At 36.0% G+C, this 22,833-nt stretch overlaps 2 protein-coding genes across 3 annotated transcripts in view; both read right to left on the reverse strand.

The window, feature by feature from the left end:
- LOC139964548 (dynein axonemal heavy chain 7-like) overlaps positions 1-22,833 on the reverse strand; it is a 77,694-nt gene that overhangs the window by 19,018 nt on the left and 35,843 nt on the right. For both annotated transcript variants that reach the window (XM_071966196.1, XM_071966197.1), the window contains 13 exons: positions 22,443-22,672; positions 22,061-22,250; positions 21,160-21,300; positions 20,170-20,373; positions 19,828-19,970; positions 19,224-19,475; positions 18,579-18,693; positions 8,157-8,320; positions 7,046-7,199; positions 5,036-5,227; positions 3,242-3,375; positions 1,823-2,234; positions 335-580 (listed from right to left, as the gene is read on the reverse strand). In XM_071966196.1, coding sequence (XP_071822297.1) covers positions 335-580; positions 1,823-2,234; positions 3,242-3,375; positions 5,036-5,227; positions 7,046-7,199; positions 8,157-8,320; positions 18,579-18,693; positions 19,224-19,475; positions 19,828-19,970; positions 20,170-20,373; positions 21,160-21,300; positions 22,061-22,250; positions 22,443-22,672 — 2,577 coding nt within the window. The remainder of the gene's footprint in view (positions 1-334; positions 581-1,822; positions 2,235-3,241; positions 3,376-5,035; positions 5,228-7,045; positions 7,200-8,156; positions 8,321-18,578; positions 18,694-19,223; positions 19,476-19,827; positions 19,971-20,169; positions 20,374-21,159; positions 21,301-22,060; positions 22,251-22,442; positions 22,673-22,833) is intronic.
- On the reverse strand, positions 10,451-15,421 carry LOC139964549 (5-hydroxytryptamine receptor 4-like). Its single transcript, XM_071966198.1, has one exon. The coding sequence runs from the start codon at positions 13,822-13,824 to the stop codon at positions 12,784-12,786; it is 1,041 nt and encodes a 346-aa protein (XP_071822299.1). The 5' UTR covers positions 13,825-15,421; the 3' UTR covers positions 10,451-12,783.

Genomic DNA, 22,833 nt, shown 5'->3' on the forward strand with positions numbered 1-22,833 from the left:
AGGGCACAGGTATGCGCGAAACCACACTGCTTGACAATGTAGCCTTTCATTAATGAAACTGATGAATTAATAATATTAGCACCTCACTTGTAATCTACCAGTTTCATAATTGGTAAGACCATTTCAGGCTCATCTTATAGATATATATAATATATATAATCTTACTTAGCTAGTCTGGGTTTGAACCCATGACCTCCCCAGACAATTCAAACAGTAAAACACTACACAGCTGCAGTGAAACTAACAAAAGTAGCAGAACTTATAACAAATACAGTAGTAAAACAAAAGATGACCATTATTTTTTTTTCATAACTGACAAATCCCAGATTCTTACCACACTGTCATAAATGACCTTCCAGCCTTCCTTCTGAGCCGGAAACTTCTTACGTATTCCTTGAAAGTGGGGCAGTTCATCCAGCCGACAGATTTCATCCCAAGAGGTCTTTGGGAGCCAAGAGGTTGGGTTGGAGTGGGGGTTCTCTAAACCGATACCACCGGTTAGCAGGAACCTCCACTCATCCTCATCGACCTCCTTCGTGTGTTTGAGAAGGTTGACGCACAGTACGAACGAGAAGAGAAGCTGAAAGGAAGAGTAGCAACAGATATCGAAGGTGACGGCTTATCAATTTGGAAATCTGTTGAGGTATTGAGAGACTGATACAGAAATTCACGGACAGCATCTTGTGAGCTGATTTTACCAACTTTTTTAGTACTTTTAGATACAAAAAAAATCCAACTAGAGAGTAAGATATTCTAAACATACCTTATCTGCTGAATTAAGCTAAAATGCTAAACTGAGTAAGGGATAAAGATTTTAGGACTGAATGGAAGTGATCATTAGTCCCCAATGAATATTCGAATGTTGCAAAAAGCTGACAGGTGGTTTTGCTTGATCAATTGATATAATATTATCATTAGCAACACTTTGTAGGTTTGAAATTGGGGAACATTTTCAAAACATTTCACCAAACACTGGTCTTTTGTTATGAGTTTGGAATTATCTGCTTTGGAGCTTACAGTATTTGGCTGAAGGTACCTGAAAACATTAATGTTTCACTTTATCCTACCAAAGACAGTAGCACAAAGGAAGAAATTATTCATATGCTTCAAAGGATTGCAAATGAAACACATGAAACTGTTAATAAGTTACTGCTAGTAGCTAACAGCTGTAACCACATACATCCTCTTAAATAGACTGATGGGTAATTAATCATTTGTGGATATCAAAAGTTACGATTACGATAATGGGTTCACAGTCTATATGGAGGCTCCACAGCTGCACATTAATAATTCCTTGACAGTCAATAGGTTAGACTTTCGTTGGAATGTTCGTAAGAATTAACAAGCTAACATTATCCCTTTTCACCCACAAAACCTGTCCAATAACATTTCAAAGAGTTCAGTGCCCCTAGAAAGTGTAATTAATTAAGAACATATCTCAAATTTTAAAGAGTTCCATATACAACAATGTCTAAATAGTGTATGAGTATAGGCCAACACTCCACAGCCTCATCCAGCAATATTTGTGCAGTATAAACAGCCAATTCTTAGATGCATATATAAGCTAGGCTATCAAATATAAGTCATTACAGTGTGGTAGGGTGACACTAATGCTGTTCTGTGTCATGGAGGAAAGAAAGAGCTTCTTAAGATTTTAAACATCTTTCCTGACCACTTTCCAATCCTTCTATAAAGCTAGTCTATCAGATATCTGCTATGGCAGTAATAGTGTAACAAGGCTCTGCTAGTGTTACTCTGTTATAGTATTTACATTTTAAACACAGCAGAGCATTAGAACTGATAATTTTCTTTGGCTCGTTACCTTATCCTTCTCAAATAGCGACCTGCAAACATTGCAATAGAGCAAGTAGGTGAAGAACTCTCTCAGATTAAACAATCTCTTTTCCAGATTATCTGAAGATTCTGAATTTTCGATGGCATTCACAAAGAGGTTGACGAACCAGCTTAGAGAATACTGGTACATGGGCTCAATGTTTGCCAGGTCAGCGATGGTGAAGAAAAGAATACTGGAATGGACGGCTATCGGCTTGTAACCCTGTCGAGTTGCATTAATCAGGACTTCAGTCTCCTCGGCGATGGCTTGCTTCTGAGAGATTTCGTTGGAAAGGACTTTGGATGAAGAGAGAACCTTGATGGCGGTTTCATCCTCCAAGATGTTACCCTCAGAGGAAGATAAAACTTCAAGAATCTTATCCTCAATCTCCTTCAACATCCTATTTGGAAAAAAGATGAGAAATCATTTTTTCTCAACAAAGCACTGGTATATGATTGTGAATACAATGGTCATCATTTTATCAAATATGATACAATATATCACACTCCGTCGTCACAATGGAATCTTGCTGTGAATTATTTGTACATTACTTTCAAGAAACTGTCTTTATCATAAAATATATTTACTTTCAGCATTCTGTTTGGAAAAAGACATCAAAGAGATTTGGAAAAAAATGTTAACAAACTGCTTTTCTACTGCAAAAAACCTGTGTTGGTAAATGTATCAGGTAGAGGGCTTTGGAAATAGACATGACAATTTTATCAATAGACCACGGATTGAATAAATGTTTGCACAACATTTAATATCAAGTATTACCAAATTTTGCTCCAGCTACGAGAATTGCCATAAATCAAAATAAATCTTGGCAATTTAAAACGTTCATGAAATGACTTACACGATGAATTCATTGGACAACCAGATGTTTCATATGCTATGTGCTATTATAAGTGCTTTTAATAGTTTTTCGATCTCATATTCCTGTATATATCTGTGGATGGTGTATGTATTTACTGTTTTTTGTAATTATTGTTTTATGTCATTGTATTTTCTAGATTGTTTGTAAAGCGCACAGATGCATCGCGCATAGTGCGCTATATAAGATTTTATTTACATTACATTACATAAGAGTTTACAAACCATAGTCCACTCATTCCTACCAGATCAGATAACTAACTATTGCAAGAATCCACATGAACACTGTTGTACACTTTTTTTCCTTTCACCTTGGAAAGTGCAACTAGATGGCTATAAGCCATGCCATCAAATTGTTTTATTCAAAATTACAGCTTTGGCATGATTCTGAGGTTCAAGGTTCAACATAATACAAAAAAAAAAATTTGGACACAAAGCTTCAAAAGGTAAGACTTATTTCAGCATACTACTTTTGGTCATTACCAAAAAAAAAGTTATATCTGACATATATCCAGAAACCCAAGTTAGCTGTACCTCTTATTTTCAGCACTCTGCACAATGAGTGCATTCCTCTCTTCCTCTAGCTCTGGACGTTCTCTGGCCACCACTATCCCCAGCAACTGGTCTTCAAGACCCTCAGGGGTGATCATAAAGTTCAGTAAGGTTACCTGCAAATAAACAAAAATATTAAAGTCATTAATAAGTAGGAATACAGAATTTATCATCTGTCAATCAAATTAATCTGTCCATCCATGAATGATTGCATGAATGATTGAACCAATTTCTGAATAAATGAATTAATAATTATATTAATTATAGGTTGATCTCCACTTCTAGAATTGGCAAGACTATACCCTAGAAGTGTTGGGGGGGGGGGGGGTGGAGGGGGTTTGAAAATTGAAATGATCCCCAGATGTTTGCTTTCACCTTCACCCAGTTTGATCAAGACAGACTAAGTATTTCTCAAAATCTAGGCCATGGAATTATACGAAATATCAACATCGGTGAATACTAGAATAATAATATAAAGTTGACAACAAGATAAGATGTATGTTTCTCAATTATCTCTTAATATCTGCAAACTCCTTTCAAGGAGGACTTTATTAATAAAGGCAGCAAGAATCTAGTGATATAGTTATAATATAACAAAACAGCAAATTTTGAATGTAGAACATTTTATAAACTCAAAACAAAGTATGATAAAAATAAAGGGTAAATAAAACCTCCCAAAACCAGATAATAAAACCAAGGTTGAAATCCAACAAAAGCTTCAATGGAAAAAATCTCAATGCATTGCATATAATTGATCTGAAATCACAAATACACCTGTGCATTGAGCGCCCTTTTCTGGGTGAATACATGTGCGTTATAAATCTTTGTTATTATCATTATTAATACATCCTTTTGCTCTATTTTCTATTGTTATATTATAACACTGGTAAGTATTCCATGCACAAAGAGGATTTCTCAAACTGGGAAACTGACACCTAGCCTTTGTTGCTATGGGATTTTTCTATTGATGCTTTGAAACATCAATATTAATTGTTGGCCTAAGGTTACTCTTTAGAAGGAGGTGAAGGACAGTGCTGGAGGTGAAGGACATATGCTGAGAAATTAGTATAAAGCTAACTGTCCTTAACTGTTGACCATCGATTCTGAATGTGAACTTAAATCTCATATGATAGTATAAACAATGGCAGAATGATCATTTACTAGTTTATAGAGTTAATTACACTGCCACCTGACCGGAAGTATACGCTACAAAGTGATAAAGATTTGAAGCCAATTATTGCCAATGAATATATCCAATCATCTATATTATTAGAGAGATTCTGACTTTTGTGTAGGTTGACCACAGCTCAACCACAAACTTGCAATTGAACCAATATCTTAACCTGTGATTCTAAACCAGTTTACCATTCAACTGAACCTAGATTTTAACCTGTGACCCTACCCAGTTTACCATTCAATTGAACCTAGATCTTAACCTGTGACTCTAACCAGTTTACCATTCTAACAAGTTGGGGACAGTCCCATTCATAAATATTCCACCCAAAATAGCCTCCCACTACAAAGTTGTTGGTTCTAGCGGGCAACATAGAGCTTGAGTATTATCAAACTTTCACTACGAAATGATGTAATATGCAATTCAAAAGAAAGTGACGACCAGAATTTGGTGACATTTTAAGGAACGAGCCACGCAGATGGTAGCTGCATGGATGTGATTTGTGTTACATTTTTTCTTTCTTTTATGTACCACTGAGGTTTCAAACTTGAGCCTTGTACTCCACTTTCCAAAAAAATACAGATAAACTTTCCTTGACTTACCTTAACCGATGTCTCTGGGAGATAATGTGGGTTCCTCAGTTTAGTAGTCACATAGAATCTGAAATCTTGGGAGTACTCAATGGTGCTATCACCGAGACGGATGCAGATAGCGCCGCCCTGTTTGAAGGTTTGCTTCAGCAAGAGGGGTTCCAGAAGTGGATCCAACTCTTCAGCAACATTTTCCAGAAGGACCTGTGAATATAATCAAACCAAAATGCAAAACAAATACAAAACTAGTGTTCCATGCAAGAAATGAAAAATACATATTTGATTAAAGTCAATACAAAACCTTTAAAGTTATTATTCCAAGAAATGAAAAATAGATATTTGACTAAAGTTAATAAAAAATTTAAGTTATTATTCGGAATTCTGCTTACACTTTGCAAAACTTTGTCATTGAATGGGATATCATGTTTATGGCAACAATTCATTTTAAATATATACTTTGACCTCAAGGAGTCTCTTTGCTTTCTTTGTCTAGGAAGCAGACTTAATAAAAATGAAAATACCATTTGATGGTTCAGAAATTCTTAACATTTCTCACAAATGTTTCATACTTTTACCATGATTATTTGCTCGATTGACTTGAAGTAAAAATGAGATTTATTTAGATTTTATCGGAAAGATAAACACATTTCATAAAGTTACCCTTGGTTTTCATTTTCAGGCGTAGAAACACAGCAACTAATTCTGTTAAATCAACCGATTATATTAACTCTACAGTGCTACCGACCATCCACTAAGAATTGGATACTACTTGTATGAACAAATAATGTGTTTTATCTTGAACCGCAATGCTGTAGTCAGTTGGCGATTATTCTAAGCACTTTGTGGCAGAAGTTATTATAAATCCAGGTTTTTCTTTCTTTTAATGACATTGAAGAAACGCAAAGGACAAAGAATGGCTACTGTATTGCCAGGGTCATGTGGAGTGATTATTGAAATTATTGAAATTGTAGAACTAACCACTCAATGACAGTATTAACCATGTATATTTTGTCGTTAATGCCAGATTCTATGAACAGTATATTTACATGTCAGCTGATGAACAAATTTGTGCAAGTTTTATATCCTTTACACAAGAAATTTTATTAAGTAAAATCACAGATTTATGAATCAATTCATAATGACTAACAGAAAGGCTGAGAATACAAAGGAAGCTCGGCTGCAATCAATATTTCATTTATTTAAATCAACAGATCTTTGAAAGACACTATACATAATAAAAAAAAGATGGTTTGTAGAAAGAAGGCTGAATAAGAAAAAAACATGAAGAATTGAGCATTGTGTTTGCAGTATATGTTTACTGTTGCCAAGGAGATGAATCCTCAATTGTGCAGCTTAGAGAGACCAGTGTTTGAGCCATATTAATATCCAAGAATGAAGTTTTAATGAAGTATTATTGAAGGATAAAAACCATGCTTATAAGACTGACAACCCTTTGTATCATTTCCAAAAAAAAAAATACATTTGGAGGACTGATACAGTGTAACATATAAAATTATGTTAAATGTAGACATAGTATCAATGTAAACAAATTAGAATAAACATTGGAGTGAGTTAATGAACGAGAACAATACTTACAAGAAGATTTTTAATTGCTTTTGAAATATCACGGACAAATTCTAAATGGTTGTCTTTCTGTGATAAAAAAAAATCCTTACAAATTTTGGCATTGATATCCATGCTCTTATCCAATTAAATCCACTCAGTGCAAACATAACACCAAATATGGAAATAACTTATAATAACTTACAATGTCTGACATTGCTTCCCCTCCCTTCCCTTCCATTCAAAATTGAAACAAAGAAAAGAATGAAGAAACAATTCCTAATAAATCAGCAATTTTACACTGCACCAAAACCAACCAGGACAAGTGGCCAATTTAACACATAACTACATACCATACAGGTACAGTGGTTAATAAAGTACCATACAGTTACAGTGGTTAATAAAGTACCATACAATTACAGTGGTAAATATTAAGTTTGATAAAGATGTTTTACTCACGGGCGTCCCAAACTGGATGCAGTTCTCCAGAGTCCGGACAAAGTCTGCGTCAGTTAATTTGATGATATGGAGGTTGTTGGCCTTTTCCATGTTCTTGATCCACTTGTTGGCCTGACCTTGTGGATCAATCATCAACGGCCATCTTCTAGCATTACTGTCAGATCAAAAGGAAAGATTAAGATAGGATTATCTCTGGTCTGATCACACAAGGTATGATTGAATGCATGGGATCAGGATAAGCTTACTAAAAGCTGCACCAGGATTCATGAAAAAGGCATCCACTTCAAAGTTTTGCAAAATTTGCGACAAAAAAGGATAATATCGTACAATTAATCTACAAAACACAAACTTACTTCATTCAATTAATCAGTTAAAACTTGCTAATTGTAAATAACCAAAATGTTTACTTTATCGAACATCTAATGAGAAGAAATCGATAGTCTATTGTTGAACATGCTAATTAGCTGTAAAGTAATTAATCCATTCCGATCACAAAAGATAAGATATCATGTGACTAAAACATTGATATTAACGAGACTAACTGTGACCCATTCTGCCGAGCTCAGGGACATTTTCCCAAATACAGTTTAGCAGTATTACGCATTGAAAAACCCAAGATAGGTGTAAATTTGGTCACAGGCCGGGTGAATTTCACTTTTGCCATTATATTTAAACTGTCATTTGTTATTTTATCAGTAACTTAGGAATTGAACATCAAGGGCCATCATCAAAACGGTAAGTTATGAAAAAAAAATTTCAAATCGTCTCGCGCTTATTGACAGTAAACTGTATTAAGTCTGTTTTTCTCAAAACATCTTTTTTCCCAAAAAGCCAGATTATATAAAATCAACCATTTGTTTCATTTATCAAAACAAGCAGAGCAATAAATTAATATTGTTATTTACATTAATTGAGTCGAGTTAGTTTAAATTAATATTGTTATTTGAATAAATTGAGTCGAGTTAGTTTAAATTAATATCAATTGTTATTTGAATAAATTGAGTCGAGTAAATTAATATTGTTATTTGAATAAATTAAGTCGATTTAGTTAAATTAATATTTTTATTTGAATAAATTAAGTCGCCTAAGTTAATGTATAGGTGTCGTTTACCTGATGATGATTCCATTCTCGATGGAGAAGCTATCGGTAGGAAGGCCGGCAATGTTCCATTGTCGGATCTGTACTTGATCACCCAGGGTGTTAATGAGAGAAAATTCCGCCGAGGAAGGAAGACCTTTAGCACTGACCTCATTCACCCATTCTTTAATCTGTTCCTGTAAAACAGAAAAGGAAGATCACAATAGTATTTGGAAAATAAAATAAAAAATACATACAACAGATGACCAGTAGTGAAATTTAATCTACAAGACTACAACAACAATTAACGTTTGTGGTTTCCAAGATTTATAAGGCATCTCAGTCTTATTTCGTTTTGGCAGTGAACAGCCGGCTTTAAAATAATTTTATGTAATACCTGGTGGTGACAACGTTTGAGCCCAAATTTGTTGAACGTTTTTGTGATCAACCCTCTTAGCCTTATATAGTGTGCCTTTATCATTTTAATATAACTTTAATTAATTTTATACTATATTATTTAAATTTCATTAAATTTATTCATGAATATATATATTCAGCATTTTTCAGATCAGCAGCAAAAACATAATCATAAAATGTAAGGAGTGGTGTACTATTTTTTAAGTAACAGACTCTGGGCCTTGTGTAAATGCTTTTTTCAAATGGTGACAGTACGACATATATATGCCTTCCGTGATCTACCGAAATTGAGTTCACACAGCATGAACTTGCTCTAAACACTACAGCCAGGATTTATTTGCAAAAATTAAGTCAGTTTCCTTTGACAAGCATCATTTTTTTGTCAAGTTTTCATCAGCTAACTGGTATATAATAAAGTATGTTAAATCTGCTGCTTATCCAGCGCGGCGAGACTTTATTGTAAGTTGCGCTATATAAGAACTGTTTATTATTATTATTAAATATTTTCGCCATCAATGACATTTTTTTAAACTTATTTCCTAAACTTGACATAATCCTACATAATTTACCAAATTGATCCTATAAGTGCAAACAGAGGTCAAGTTTGATAAATTTCACAACAAAATTATCATAAATACAGTAGCTCTCCCCCCCCCAGAAAAAGATTATATACCACAGAATATAAATAGCATGAGGAAATGGCTAGTTCTATATGTAATCGGATCGACCAAAAACCTGACCAGATAAACACAATTTATCTTAGTTTCTAAATGAAAGAGAGACTTGTTTTGTCAAGGTAACGGAACATCTGTTTCCAGTTCTCCCGATGATGTATGATTTTATTTACTTAGCTTAAGCACCTCTTTCTGAGCCTACTACCGGTTGCTAGGCATACCGGTGATGGGGATCGGTTTGAAACGTCATTAGGGCTTAAAGGTTACAGAATTAGCGAGTTGTATAATTATTAAACACAGGTAAACTCATTAGCAGTGTGCTAAGACTTGAAGTAAATATTGCCATGTAAACTCAGCCAAATAAGATTGAAGATAGCTTTTATCAAGAGGCGGGTATAGTTACAGTATATACATAAATTGAACTTTCGGGAAGGAATTTATCACTGAATGTTATTGAGTGGATTTCATCTGTTGGCATAACATGACACAACGGTCACGAGCCACTAATAAGAAAATTAATATCAAAAACACAAACAAACATTAAACAGCAATATAGGTTCCAGCATTTTAATGAGAAACATGAGATAAGTTTACATACCGATGTACAATATACTTATATCTTTAATGCATATTTATAAATGGCAGGGGAAGACCTCCAATTAATTGTTTAATGAGGGCAAGAAATACATTGGTTTGAGAAATGTGCCTGGGTTTAAGGCTGGTAAGGTGTTCAAGCTTAACCAAATTCCATACCAGACTTGTGCAATGAGGCATGTGAGCCGTTCAATCCATTGCCTTTTGAGGAATCAATAAGTAATATCTAATCATGTGTGCAAACACTTTTTCAGTTAGAAAGTTGGAAATAGGAGTGAAGGGGGGGGGGGGGAAGGGAAGGAAGAGAGAAGGAGGGACACAATAATATAGATCTCATAAGCACACGGGAGCTGCAGGGTGCCTACACACCTGCAAAGGGAATAATTCAGTACTCAAATGTTGTATGGCAGCTTTGTAGGCTGTGCATGTTCCTTTGTAAAATTCTATGGTAACTGTGTAGTAAAATTGCTATTTATCTTTGTACTTGTGTAGCAATTTTGCCCATCTTACATTTTTAGCATTTTGCTCATCTTAATTAGCATTCTGCTCATCTTACATAGCATTCTGCTCATCTTACATAGCATTTTGCACATCTTACATAGCATTATGCTCATCTTAAATAGCAATTTTGCCCATCTTATATTTTTAGCATTTTGCTCATCTTATGTAGCATTCTGCTCATCTTACATAGCATTTTGCACATCTTACATAGCATTTTGCACATCTTACATAGCATTATGCTCATCTTAAATAGCAATTTTGCCCATCTTATATTTTTAGCATTTTGCCCATCTTACATAGCATTCTGCTCATCTTACATAGCATTTTGCACATCTTACATAGCATTTTGCACATCTTACATAGCATTTTGCACATCTTACATAGCATTTTGCACATCTTACATAGCATTTTGCCCATCTTACTAGCATTTTGCCCATCTTACATAGCATTATGCTCATCTTAAATAGCAATTTTGCCCATCCTTACATAGCATTTTGCCCATCTTACATAGCATTTTGCCCATCTTACATAGCATTTTGCCCATCTTACATAGCATTTTGCCCATCTTACATAGCAATTTTGCTCATCTTACATAGCATTTTGCACATCTTACATAGCATTTTGCACATCTTATATAGCATTTTGCCCATCTTACATAGCATTATGCTCATCTTAAACAGCAATTTTGCCCATCTTACATAGCATTTTGCCCATCTTACATAGCATTTTGCCCATCTTACATAGCATTTTGCACATCTTACATAGCATTTTGCCCATCTTACATAGCAATTTTGCCCATCTTACATAGCATTTTGCGCATCTTACATAGCATTTTGCACATCTTACTAGCATTTTGCCCATCTTACATAGCATTTTGCACATCTTACATAGCATTTTGCACATCTTACATAGCATTTTGCACATCTTACATAGCATTTTGCCCATCTTACTAGCATTTTGCCCATCTTACATAGCATTATGCTCATCTTAAATAGCAATTTTGCCCATCTTACATAGCATTTTGCACATCTTACATAGCATTTTGCCCATCTTACATAGCAATTTTGCCCATCTTACATAGCATTTTGCCCATCTAACATAGCATTTTGCCGATCTTATATAGCATTTTGCTCATGGATCTTACATGTAACATTTTGCCGATCTTACATAGCATTTTGCAGATAAATTACTGAAATTATTCAAACTACTTTAAGCTGAGCTACGGGGCTTGAATCAGTACACAAGCTGTTTGGTCAAGAAACATATTCTTTAATGCTTTGTATAATATCAAAACAGACTCTGTATCCAATAACAGACCTTTTTGCAAATTAAAAAAAAAAATGGAAATGAGATTTCCCAATGTTAGTTTTCAGATTGTCCATAAAATACAAATGGTATTTTCTTTTTTTACTCATATTTCTAATGAAATAAAAATAAATGACCTTTTGATTAAAAAATGAAAGACATACAAGGTTAGTTGCTACATGTACTAGAGCTTATTTAATGAATGTAACAGACACATTCAGAATCAAATTTCAGAATCAAATTTTGAAATTCCAAACAAGTACTTTAGTATTTTACACAAATATACAATTAATATATTGAGGACAGACCAACTGAACCAACATTGATCAATTTGATGTTTTAATTAAGCTATTCCGAAATGTTTGTTTGCACATGCTGGGTGAAGAGTTAATGTTAGGCTAATGAATTACATATTCAGGGCAATTTACGAGTGGTTCTACTTAACATTGTGAGAGGTACTCCATCATATATAATCTTAATGAGTTATCTATACTGCTGGAATTTTCATTTTCTTTCAGATTTGGACTATGATTTCTTCTCAAAATTCATCAACTTCCATCAAAATTTGTTAAATAAAAGAGTTCAGCTTAAATAGATCTCAATATTTTCTTCCCTTTCAATATTTAGATCTTTATTTATCTACAAGATTGATGACAAGAAACTAGTAGAATTAAAATGATCTCAATTGCAGGTTTAATAAGTTAAATGTTTCAATCAAAACTAAAATTCCAATAATAAAAGCTGGAGGATTGATTAAGTAAGTCTTACTGATCAAGCCTCTGTTATATACAGACTAAAGAAGAGGGATGTGTTTATGTCTCCTTCTAAAGAAATTACATTTACAGGATGTCTTCAGTAATTTTTTTTTACAAAGATTCTAAAATTCTTTGAAAAATTATATAATTGACTTAACTGGTAGTACGCATGTACTTAATACTGCACTTTGTGATAAAGAGGTGGGTTTTTGCAATTTCAATATCTTACAAATACATAAAGCTAATACGAAACGTTAGATTCTTGTGCTGACACAATTTAATGACCTTTTATTTACAATATTTTATTCTGTTCATGATATAAATTTCTGCTGAAAAATGAAAATACTTTCTTTTTAAGGATGTAATAAAGTGCAAGAGTTTACGATTTTCAAGCCAACAATCGCTTCTCCGAGCCTAAATCCAAATGGATCGTTGATTCAACGTTTCAGGAGTACTCCTTTGCTCACTTCTATTTAGAATACTGCCCTCATTCCCCGAGACCTGTCTACATCTTTTAAAACCTCTACATCTCAACAGTCGTTTATATGCCAATCGGAACCGTTGCATCATCCACGCGTAGAGGAATGGATTAATTCCTGAGTTACTCCACAGGAGTAGATTGGTTATTCGCTGCGCCGGGATGGACACAGACAGATCGCTGTCCAAGAAGACCACGATGGAGTAGGGCAGCCAACAGAAGAGAAAGACCACAAAGAGTAAGACCAGTTTCTTGGTCAATCGGATCTCGTCTCGACTGATCGCGAACCTCGTCCTGTCCCTCGGCGCTCCCTGGTTTAGATTCGACGAGGAGAGCGACCTCTGTCGACTGTTACTGATATTTAAACGGCTTCTCCTCACTATGTAGAAGGTCATAGCGTAATAGCAAGGTAGGACCAAAGCTGTGGAGATGACCCCACTCAAGAACAGGACCAGAACGTAGATCCAATCCGTGAAATTGTCATAGACGTAGGAGCAATGTCCTAGGACCGGGTTGAACCCCAGGGATCCGACTCCAAGAAACGGAGGAAGCATTATCATGACCATACCTAGCATCAATTGTCCAGAGGACGATATGGCAAGACTCAGATTGTTACAGAGTTTGTTGTAGCGATACTTTGGCCGTGTTATACTCAGGTATCTATTCCCTGCTATTAGAGCGAGCGTCGTGACGGACCATCCCAGGGACCACAGCGTCACGTATGCTAGGAACACACACCAAGAGTCGTGGAAAGGCCAGTCCCCGTATCCCAACGTCAAAATATAGAACGGAATCGATACAGCAGACGTGACCAGATCGCAGATCGCTAAGACCACAATGAAAAAGTTCGGCCTCTGTCTCAAGGATGGTGTGGTCAATACTGCTAAGATGACCAGTAGGTTTCCTAAGGTGCCAACAACACACAAAACACCCAAGTATATCATTTCCACAATCACCCAGCCATTCAAATTAGCCATTTTAGCAGATAATCCAAAAATGAAGAAAGAAAGAAAAGTATTTCCATAAAACAATGCTAATCTTAAGACAATCACATGTTCCAGTCAGGAATACTACAGTCACTCTCTGGTTGATTTAGGTATACCAGTTCCATCATCTCGATGAAAACAATCCATCGATAGAGATTGATAAAGGGCAATGTAGGTGCATCTCACAACATCCCAAAACTATGTTTCATGTTGTCTGATATTATCCAAACTAAAAGCACTCAGATCCCTTGCTCTAATCTTTCTCAGAGGGAACAGAGAATGAAAAGATAAATCGAACACATGTTAAGGCACCATTTGGACAGGCTTCCTCAATTATAACTAACTAAATATTCTATTTATTGATTTCATTTCAGTTACAGCTATGTCAGCCAATATACACCAGCCATGCAGTAGTTATTTCTTGTAGATGCATCTCAGAAATATTTCCATATAGCAAAAAGCTGAAAGGTTGTAAAGAAAGTGAAGGTTGATCTACTTCTCCATTACTAAATGACCACAGAGAGAGACAGAGAGAAGAGGCAAGAGATGAAAGATGAAGTTATTAATATCATCTATAAAACAAGTTGCAGATCCATCTCAGGAGCTCTATTCATATATCTGTGTGTGTTGATCTGTATGATTTAATACAGAATGAGATCTTCTAAAACACTTTAACATCACCAATATAAACTCAATTACAGTTGTAATAAGTTCTTATGTCAGATGAATAATTCCTCAAGAGCGACATACAACTTGTATTGCTTTGGTGTCAAGATCCGAAAGACAATTATAAATCAAAATTCATGAAAACTTGACTGCCCTGTAAATCCTTTCTCCCTTCTGAGTGTGAGCATACTACTTCCAAAATAACTTCCACTTGTCCAAAGTCCTGTGTCTTCATTAACAAGAATGTTGACATAAATAGAAACACAATATATCTGATAACGCTATAAACAATACATTGAATTACCAGAAATAATCAATGATATTGAATCACAAAGATTTCTTTCCTCCACTTAAGAAAGTTCAAAGTGTGCTCCATCTCCGAGGAAGAGAAAAATAAAGTCTAAACGACTGTTTTGTCATTTGCGACGCTTCTCGTTCCGAGCCGAAATTTACCACTGATATTACGAGGATATTGATTAAAGCAATCAGTTCAAAGCTACATCGAATTTGGGAAAACCTGAGGCAGTGAGGAAACAACAATATTAGCTAAAAATGCTAAGGTACGAAGACAACTGAATTTTCTGTCGTTGACCAATCGCGACTGATTGAGAAATCGATGACTCGGTTGGTTTTTGTTTACGCTGGATGCTGGTATTGTAAGAGGGAGTCTGTTATCTGATCAGCTTGGAGGTTGTATGAGAGTCAAAACAACTGTTGATACTAATTGTATTTACAGAGAAGGGTCTATCAACGGATAAGTCAAGGTACAGTTAATACAGTAGTACATGTAACAAACCAACTTGTGTAAAGAGAGATACAAGATAAATGGCTTACGAATAGGTCATTTGTAGATACAACAAAACCGTGGCTTATAATTGCAAACGAAGATAGACCCAAGTCTACTCATTCCATGGCATGACTTTTTTAAAGCAGTCACTTTTAGTCTGGTCGACAATTTAATCAAAGTGTTTCCAAACGTTCTGGGAAGCATTGCTCAAGGTCTTAGTTAATCAAACGTAAAATTACCAAAACTCCAAATATTTTCACCAAATAATTTTTTTTCTACATTTAAAGTTTAATACAAATTTGATGTCTCATTTGCTAAATTTTATAGTATTTAATACTGTCCAGCTACTAGTAAATTACTGCATTGCACCGATGGAAAATTTAATTTTAACGATCCTTTAGTTCGTTGAGTTTACAGTACCATATACCGAACCATTAAATCTGTTCATAGTTTTGCTTATTAGTGTAGACAGATGACATTTATTATAGTGCTTGTAAATACAACCAAATCCAAGGCCGCTTAAATCCATTAGAGCACACTGCTAATATGTTTCGTTTCTTAGCTTCTATCAGACAAAATTGCTCTGCTAAAGTAGCAGGGTAATCTTTGTTTGGAAAATTTCCCTTCATTATTGAGTATTCTCACATCTCATTCTCACATCATTTCCTGAGCGTAATAAACTCTGTTTAATTTTGTAAACTTCCAAATCTTAAATATAACATTGTTTTTAATCCATGGAGGTTTTTATTAAAGGTCTTACTTCTCAAAATATGTCTGCTACATCCATTAAAAAAAAAATTCATATAAACTACCCGACTAATTAGGTTTTTATTAGTTGTGTAGGATGTGAATATGATAAGATTTTGGCTAATGGCCTGCAGCTGGAACCACACACAAGTTATGCTTATGTAATTTTAATAACGATAATTGAAAAAATTATAAACAGAGAGATTTCTGGAAAAGAAAACCTTTTAACAATAATAGAGTAGTTGGTTATTTTTATCTGTGGCCAGAGGATGGTCAGATGAATTCCACCAATAATCACTTCCTGTTGATTTCATCTCTAATAAGTTGGAATGCTTATTTTTAGCGTAATCATTTATAAATGAACTTCATTATGGGAACTGTTTGGAAAGTTACAGATAACTAACCTAAGAAAATTTACTAATATTAACAACTGTAACAGGTTGTTTTGCAATTAACAGGACTCCTTAAATAACATTAAAATTGCTAGATTCTGCTCGAATGGCCTCAAAGTTCCAAAACTTCACAACAAGCTTTCAAAATTCTAAACAATAGTTGTAGGTTATATCTCTTTGCATGATATTCATAATTTTAAAACAACATTTTCTTCATAATTCAAAGGTTTTTGTGGTGAGATAAACTGAGCAAGTCAGTTTTAACACAACTTTGGTACCATAGAGGGATAATTAAAAAGAGAACAATTTCCTTCACTTTTTATCCATTAAAATGTCAAAAGAGTTGAAGTGACAACATAGCATAACATAGCACAACTTAATTTTAAACTTTCCTGAGGTCATTGCCAGTCATCGGTGATATGGATTGCATGAGTGAAATCTGACCTTAAAGGGAGACGAATTGAGGCAAGGTTATGGCCGTCCTTAACGCATGATCAACTGACCGCTTGATGTCTTAATCTACTGTCATGCTGTAACAATGACCAAAGTATTTATACAAAGAGGAATCTATCTAGCATATAACCACTTGGCCATGATAGTTCAGGAAATACATAACAAATGATATATTAATAGCAAATATATAGACATAATTTTTTTTATACCAAATTTTTACACAAACAAGCTTTGACATAAGATGCATGAGGTAAGTCTTTGCAATGTTTGACAACTTCAATATCTACCAGTTCCTCTATTCTCAACCCAACCCCCCGACCCCCCCCCCCCCGATGCCCATTCCAGAAAGGGCAGGAAGTTTCACTGAAGAAATAGGTCATTACATTTTCACAAAGTATCTTAGGGCAAACCAGAGGGTCTCCCCACCCCCTAATGGCACCTCTTGCTTTCACTGAATTTATTTATTTACTAAACAGTATCACCTCTCTGAGTGAACGCAGTCTGTTATTAGTTATATTCATTCTTTGTCCTTCATTAGTTAACAGCCAAATTCCCAATTAAAACATTACAAAAAGTTGCCCTAAAATATTCAAAATTCTGAAGTTATCCTATAGAAACACAGAGAACATAAGAAAAAGCAAAAATCCATCGAAAAAAGAAAGAAAGACATGCCTCCCCTTAAAATGCAAGTTGACAGCGACCCATATTTATTTCGTTTTGTCATCCAACCAAGACAAATTTGACATTAGCTAATGGCATTCTTTATATCCACCGTGGTTGCCACTCTGACTGTTCACTCATGAATAAATACTCGTCCATCACTGACACTTATGTTCCTTTGTGTCTTCATCTCGTCCGTCTCTGACTACCATCTGCACTGCTCTCTCTCTCCCCCTCCTTAGTTATTCATCCTCCGTTCATATCAATCAGAGGCAGACTACTTCCCGCCCAAAGTAAACTGATCGTACAGTTCTAATCAGCTCCTCACTTTAAACGCAGAGTCAATTGTCCAACTTTAATATCACAAAAAAAATTGGTTCTGAAACATCGATCTTTCATTCACAAGTTAATTACTCCGATGAAACAACGCTTATTTTCTGTGTCACATAAATCTTTGTCTTCCAGAACTCTTTTCGTTTTTTCAATATTTCTTAGACAAACAATCTAATTTGTCAAACTCAAATGAACAACTTCAGATCCATGTTGGCTAGTTTTCATCGTGTATAATGGATTTGAATTTTTCTAAGGCACTGCTGTAAAACCTTGATAATGTTACTCAGTCGCTGCTTCTCTGTTACAGAAATATCAGGTAAGTCAAATTTTCAAGAGATAATATTAGTTCAAGGCATGTAAGTTTTTTATAGAGTAAAACTAATAAAGTTTACCTGTGGTTAAAGAATGAGAGGGAAATTTAGGACACGAGGAAGTGGAGCAAACACGGAGGAAAGATGGTTTGGAAGGGAGGAATGGGGGGGGGTGAGGGGAGAGGGGTGAGAGGGAGGAGGCAGGATGAAGGACCTGAACTTTTGTGTTAAAATTATTTGAAGTGAACTTTTCTAGTACAACAAGATATATTGTAAGAGTAAATAAACAGGCTCCTGTGGCAGATCACATCAAAGTTGCTTGTTTATTAAAATTGTATTCAAAATCCCTTAAGAAAAAGAAAATTTTGTATTATTCGAAATAAAAGTGTAACTTACCATTCTGTAGGATGAGGTGAAGGCACCGAGGTAGGCCACTAGTCCAGATGAGATTAAAACGTCCCCGGTCAAATTTATATAAAGCTCGCCGAGTTCCGCTGCAGATTTTCGCCATCTAACAAAAATCAGAATTTTATTATTTTCTTATTCATTGTAATTAGAAAAGTCATAGAGAAGTTTTAATTGATAGAATGTTAAGTTTTGCTTAGATGCAGCTATAACACAATCCCATTTGAGCTAGAATGCAAAAGTGCTCAACATTATGGCATTAATAAGTACTACTCTAACAAAATAATATTGGGTGAAATATGAAACTTGAGCAAAATTAGATTTAGCAAAATTGTTAAAAGAACTTGGAAACCTTCCAGCCATAGTCTATCATGTACCTTGTACCATTGTACATGATAAAAACTGAGTTAAAACATTTCCAGTTTGACACAGCAACAGAGTAGGGATAACTATTCTGCCCCGCCCCCAGCCCCCTCCCCTCAATGCAGACAACAAACCCAGTCCCCCTTGCCCCTGATTTAAGCATTGTTTTATGTAACTAGCCAGACCCATGTCGTCTCTGTTTTATTTTGGTATCTCAAAAACGACTGATATCTGATATTTTGATCCTGGCAGGGTCATGAATCAACCACGTACCTGTCCTTCTCCCCTCCGAGCCCTCCAATCAATTGCTCCGCTCTTTCTAATTTCTTTGAGCAGAGATCCACCTGATTTTCCAGGTCCAGCTTCTTCTTCTTGTTGGCTTCCAGTTTATCTTCTAGTTTCTTCAGCTTGTCCTGAACTTCTTTCAGCTGTGCTCTTTTCTTCTCTAAGCTTCCCATGGCGACGGCTAGCTCTCCCTCGGCTGCGGCCAGCGCTTTCTTCTTTGGCGCCACCACTTTAGCAACTCTTTGAAAATCGAATACAGGTGAGGGAGTCAGTTTTCTTGGATGAATTGGGAGAACTATACTCCAGAAGTACTTATCATGACAAAAACTTTTGTTTCCCAAATATATATATATATATATATTTCTACTGTTTCATGCAACTAGTTCATGTTTGGTATATTATAAGACACACAAAATTCATAAACCCACATCACATGTGGAATGAACAATAAGTTATTCCCACAAGACTAAAGTAATATCATCCACAGTCTATAAAGACAATTCTTTTAATAAAGACAGCAAACTTGCTACCAAAAAGAACCCAGGGAAATGACAGTATGATATGTGAAGCAATATTAAATGTTTTAACTCACTGGTCGTACGACTCCATGGCTCGGACCCATTTGCAGAGACCCTCTGCAGCGGTAGAGGCCTGACGGATCTTCTCGGGGACAAAGTCGGGATTTGGGATGTATTTACTTCTGATGACTTTGATGATGTTAGGTGGAATATTATCCTAATAAGAGAGAGAATAGAAAACAAAATCCATGACCTTTCCTCTCTTGCTGCGACCTTCAAAATGATGAATATGCTAATCAACTCTGTTCATAACATTTTTCACGACAAATTACTTCTGATTCAGACATTGACAATCATACCTCACCCCTAGGAAATTTTTATAAAGAACAATTTTTTGGGGGCCTTTTCTGACTAACCTTGTCGTAGTCCATTAACGACTGAAGGAACTTCATATCACCAAGCATACGCTTAGACGGAGGCCAGTAGTCTTCAATCTTCTTGCCGGCCCCGGACGGATCCGGCACACGATCGGGTTTGAATGATTTCAAGATACAGACCGCCTCCATTACGAGTCGAACGGCAGCTGGGGGACTCTTGAGGTTCTTAACCACTGTAATGTCCTGTCATTCAAATTAGATTGAAAAAAAAAACAGAATAAGATAGAATAGAGTTGTATTTTAGATTGCAGCTTTGGTGGCATCAGTCTTCATCTTGGTCATTTTTTAGGAATGAACAGTTGTCTTTAAAAAGGGAGGGGTGAGGGGGGAAGAGGGTGGGGGATGGGTAGGCTACACAAAATAATCATATAGTAACCATATTATAACGTCCTTCCTTTTTTCTTTTCAGTTTTCATCTAGGTTCGTATCAAATATCTTTCATCCTTATTTGATACCAGCTTCATTATTTTGTTTGCTTTGAACCACCAAGAGTTAAGCTGGGCCCAGGAGACAAATATTGGCTCCCAATTTTCATGTCTTTACTCTGTATGTGTATAATTATGAAAATGAGAATATTTACTCTCTATCCACTATGTGGCCAGGCCCTTAATTGACCCTGGGTCTCAGTGCTGCAGACCTCTCACTCACCTCTCCCACCCCCCCCCCCCACCCACACACACATGGTTTAGGTTAAACCTCTATATTGTGCATCTTATGGTAATTATCAAAGGTGAATCAAAGCCATATGTGCCCAGGCCCTTAATTGACTCTGGGTCCCAGTGCTGCAGACCTCTCACCCACCCCCACCACCCCCCTTCACCCACACACACATGGTTTATGTTGCACCTCTGTATTGTGCATTTTATGGTGATTATCAAAGGTGAATCAAAGACTGGTTTAATTCATTAACAGAGGCACCGATAAAGACAAAAAATCTCTAATGGCGTTTCTCAAATTTGATAAACTGACCTGCGGTGTTAGGGTGTTGAGAGCAGAGAGGGCAGAGTTTAGGATTGGTAAAGCTACCGCTAGATCGGCATCACATTCATCCTTGATGGCCTTGGCAGCCTCTGCCTGCTTGTTGGCCACTTCTTCATCCGCTTTCACAATCTAAAAGGATGAGATGTAAAAAGAATAATACAGACATTGACAGAGAGATGACATTGGCGGTAGTAACAAATCGACAATCTTAGAGCGATCTGGCGTTGCTCCTGGTGTGGGGTTAACTTATAATATACAAATATATAGTAATAGTGCAGCATCCACCATAGTAATGCACCTACTAAGGAAACAGTCATGTTAGTAAGGCACAACAACTTCAATAATTCACTACTAAGACAAGCTCCTTTTAATCAAACATAGGAAGCTTGTAGGGTTTAAGTAGGTATGGGACCTGTTGATAGCTAAGAATTAACTAAAAGCATTTGATTCTTCCATATTTACAAAAGTACCTTTCCTGGTGTGAAATGAGACTAATGAGTGTAGCTGGGTAAGAAACTAGCATAGGGGGGAGGGGAGGGAGGGTGTTGCATAGTTGAGATCTGAGAGTAGGTGAAGGGGTGGTTGGAATGGGGAGGGAGTTTTCTCATAATTGACTTTATAGAACTCCTGGCATTGATGATGATGATGATGACGATGTTAAGTCACAGCCAATAAAGCAGTTGAGAGAATAAGGGAAGTAATATCTTTTTGGGCTCTCTCCTGTATATACTTCTGGCACCAGTCAATTTAGCCCATATTCTACTGATTTAAATCATAAGCTTTCAAGTTCTTATAAATGGGCAAGGCAGACTTCTATCAAGACTGTTACATTTAATATGATTTCAAATAGCGCCCTCCTCCTCCTCCTCCTCATCCTCCTCCTCCTCACCTTTTCTGTTTTGGCGACTTCTACTGAATCTTTCTCAATGATGACCATAATGTCATCCACTTCTTTGCTAGCCTCTACAAGTTTGGGTTGAAGTTCTTCCAGTTCTTTCTGCATAGAAGAGACCTGAGAGGCGGCAGACTCCAGTTTCTCCAGACCCACCTCATATCGCCTCTTGTTGCGGTGAACGATACTTTATTAAAAAGAAGGGATAAAACAACCGTCGGTATCGTTCAATAATATTACAGAAATATGATTCGATATCTACCAAACTTGAGATATGACAAAAATATGGTATATCGTATTATATTAAATACAGTGACACAAAACTGCGATTTAAGGCGTCGTAGTCCAAACATTCCGTCACGAGAATGAGGTGACTTACTTTCGCTTTTTCTCGAGGAGAGTTTTGAAGGTGCTGATGAGCTCCAGGTAGGATGTGGGAGTCACGTAGTTGTGCCGATCAAGCTCACCGAGGAATTTCTCCGAGAGCTGTCTGGTGGAGGTGTGGAATTGCTTGCACATGGAGATACAGCCGTCCTTGATTTCGTCCTCCATCTCGATGTCCTCCAGGAAACGAGATGCGACGGCCTGCAGGGCATCTTCTGGCCAAGTCTGTCAAAACAAAAACAAAAGTTACCTTTGTTTGATTTTGTATTATAATAGGTTGATTATAATAGTTAAATTTCATATCATTTCTCTCAATATTGTTTTCCTGACACTTTTCAGACTGCAGCATAAGAAGAAATTTGTGGTCCTCAGATACAAAGTTTGAG

Source organism: Apostichopus japonicus, chromosome 23, assembly GCF_037975245.1.
Source record: "Apostichopus japonicus isolate 1M-3 chromosome 23, ASM3797524v1, whole genome shotgun sequence".
NCBI lineage: Eukaryota > Metazoa > Echinodermata > Holothuroidea > Aspidochirotida > Stichopodidae > Apostichopus > Apostichopus japonicus.

Bases quoted from the DNA above. Each gene is read 5' to 3' on its own strand.
- LOC139964549 (XM_071966198.1), bottom strand. From the start codon at position 13,824: ATGGCTAATTTGAATGGCTGGGTGATTGTGGAAATGATATACTTGGGT.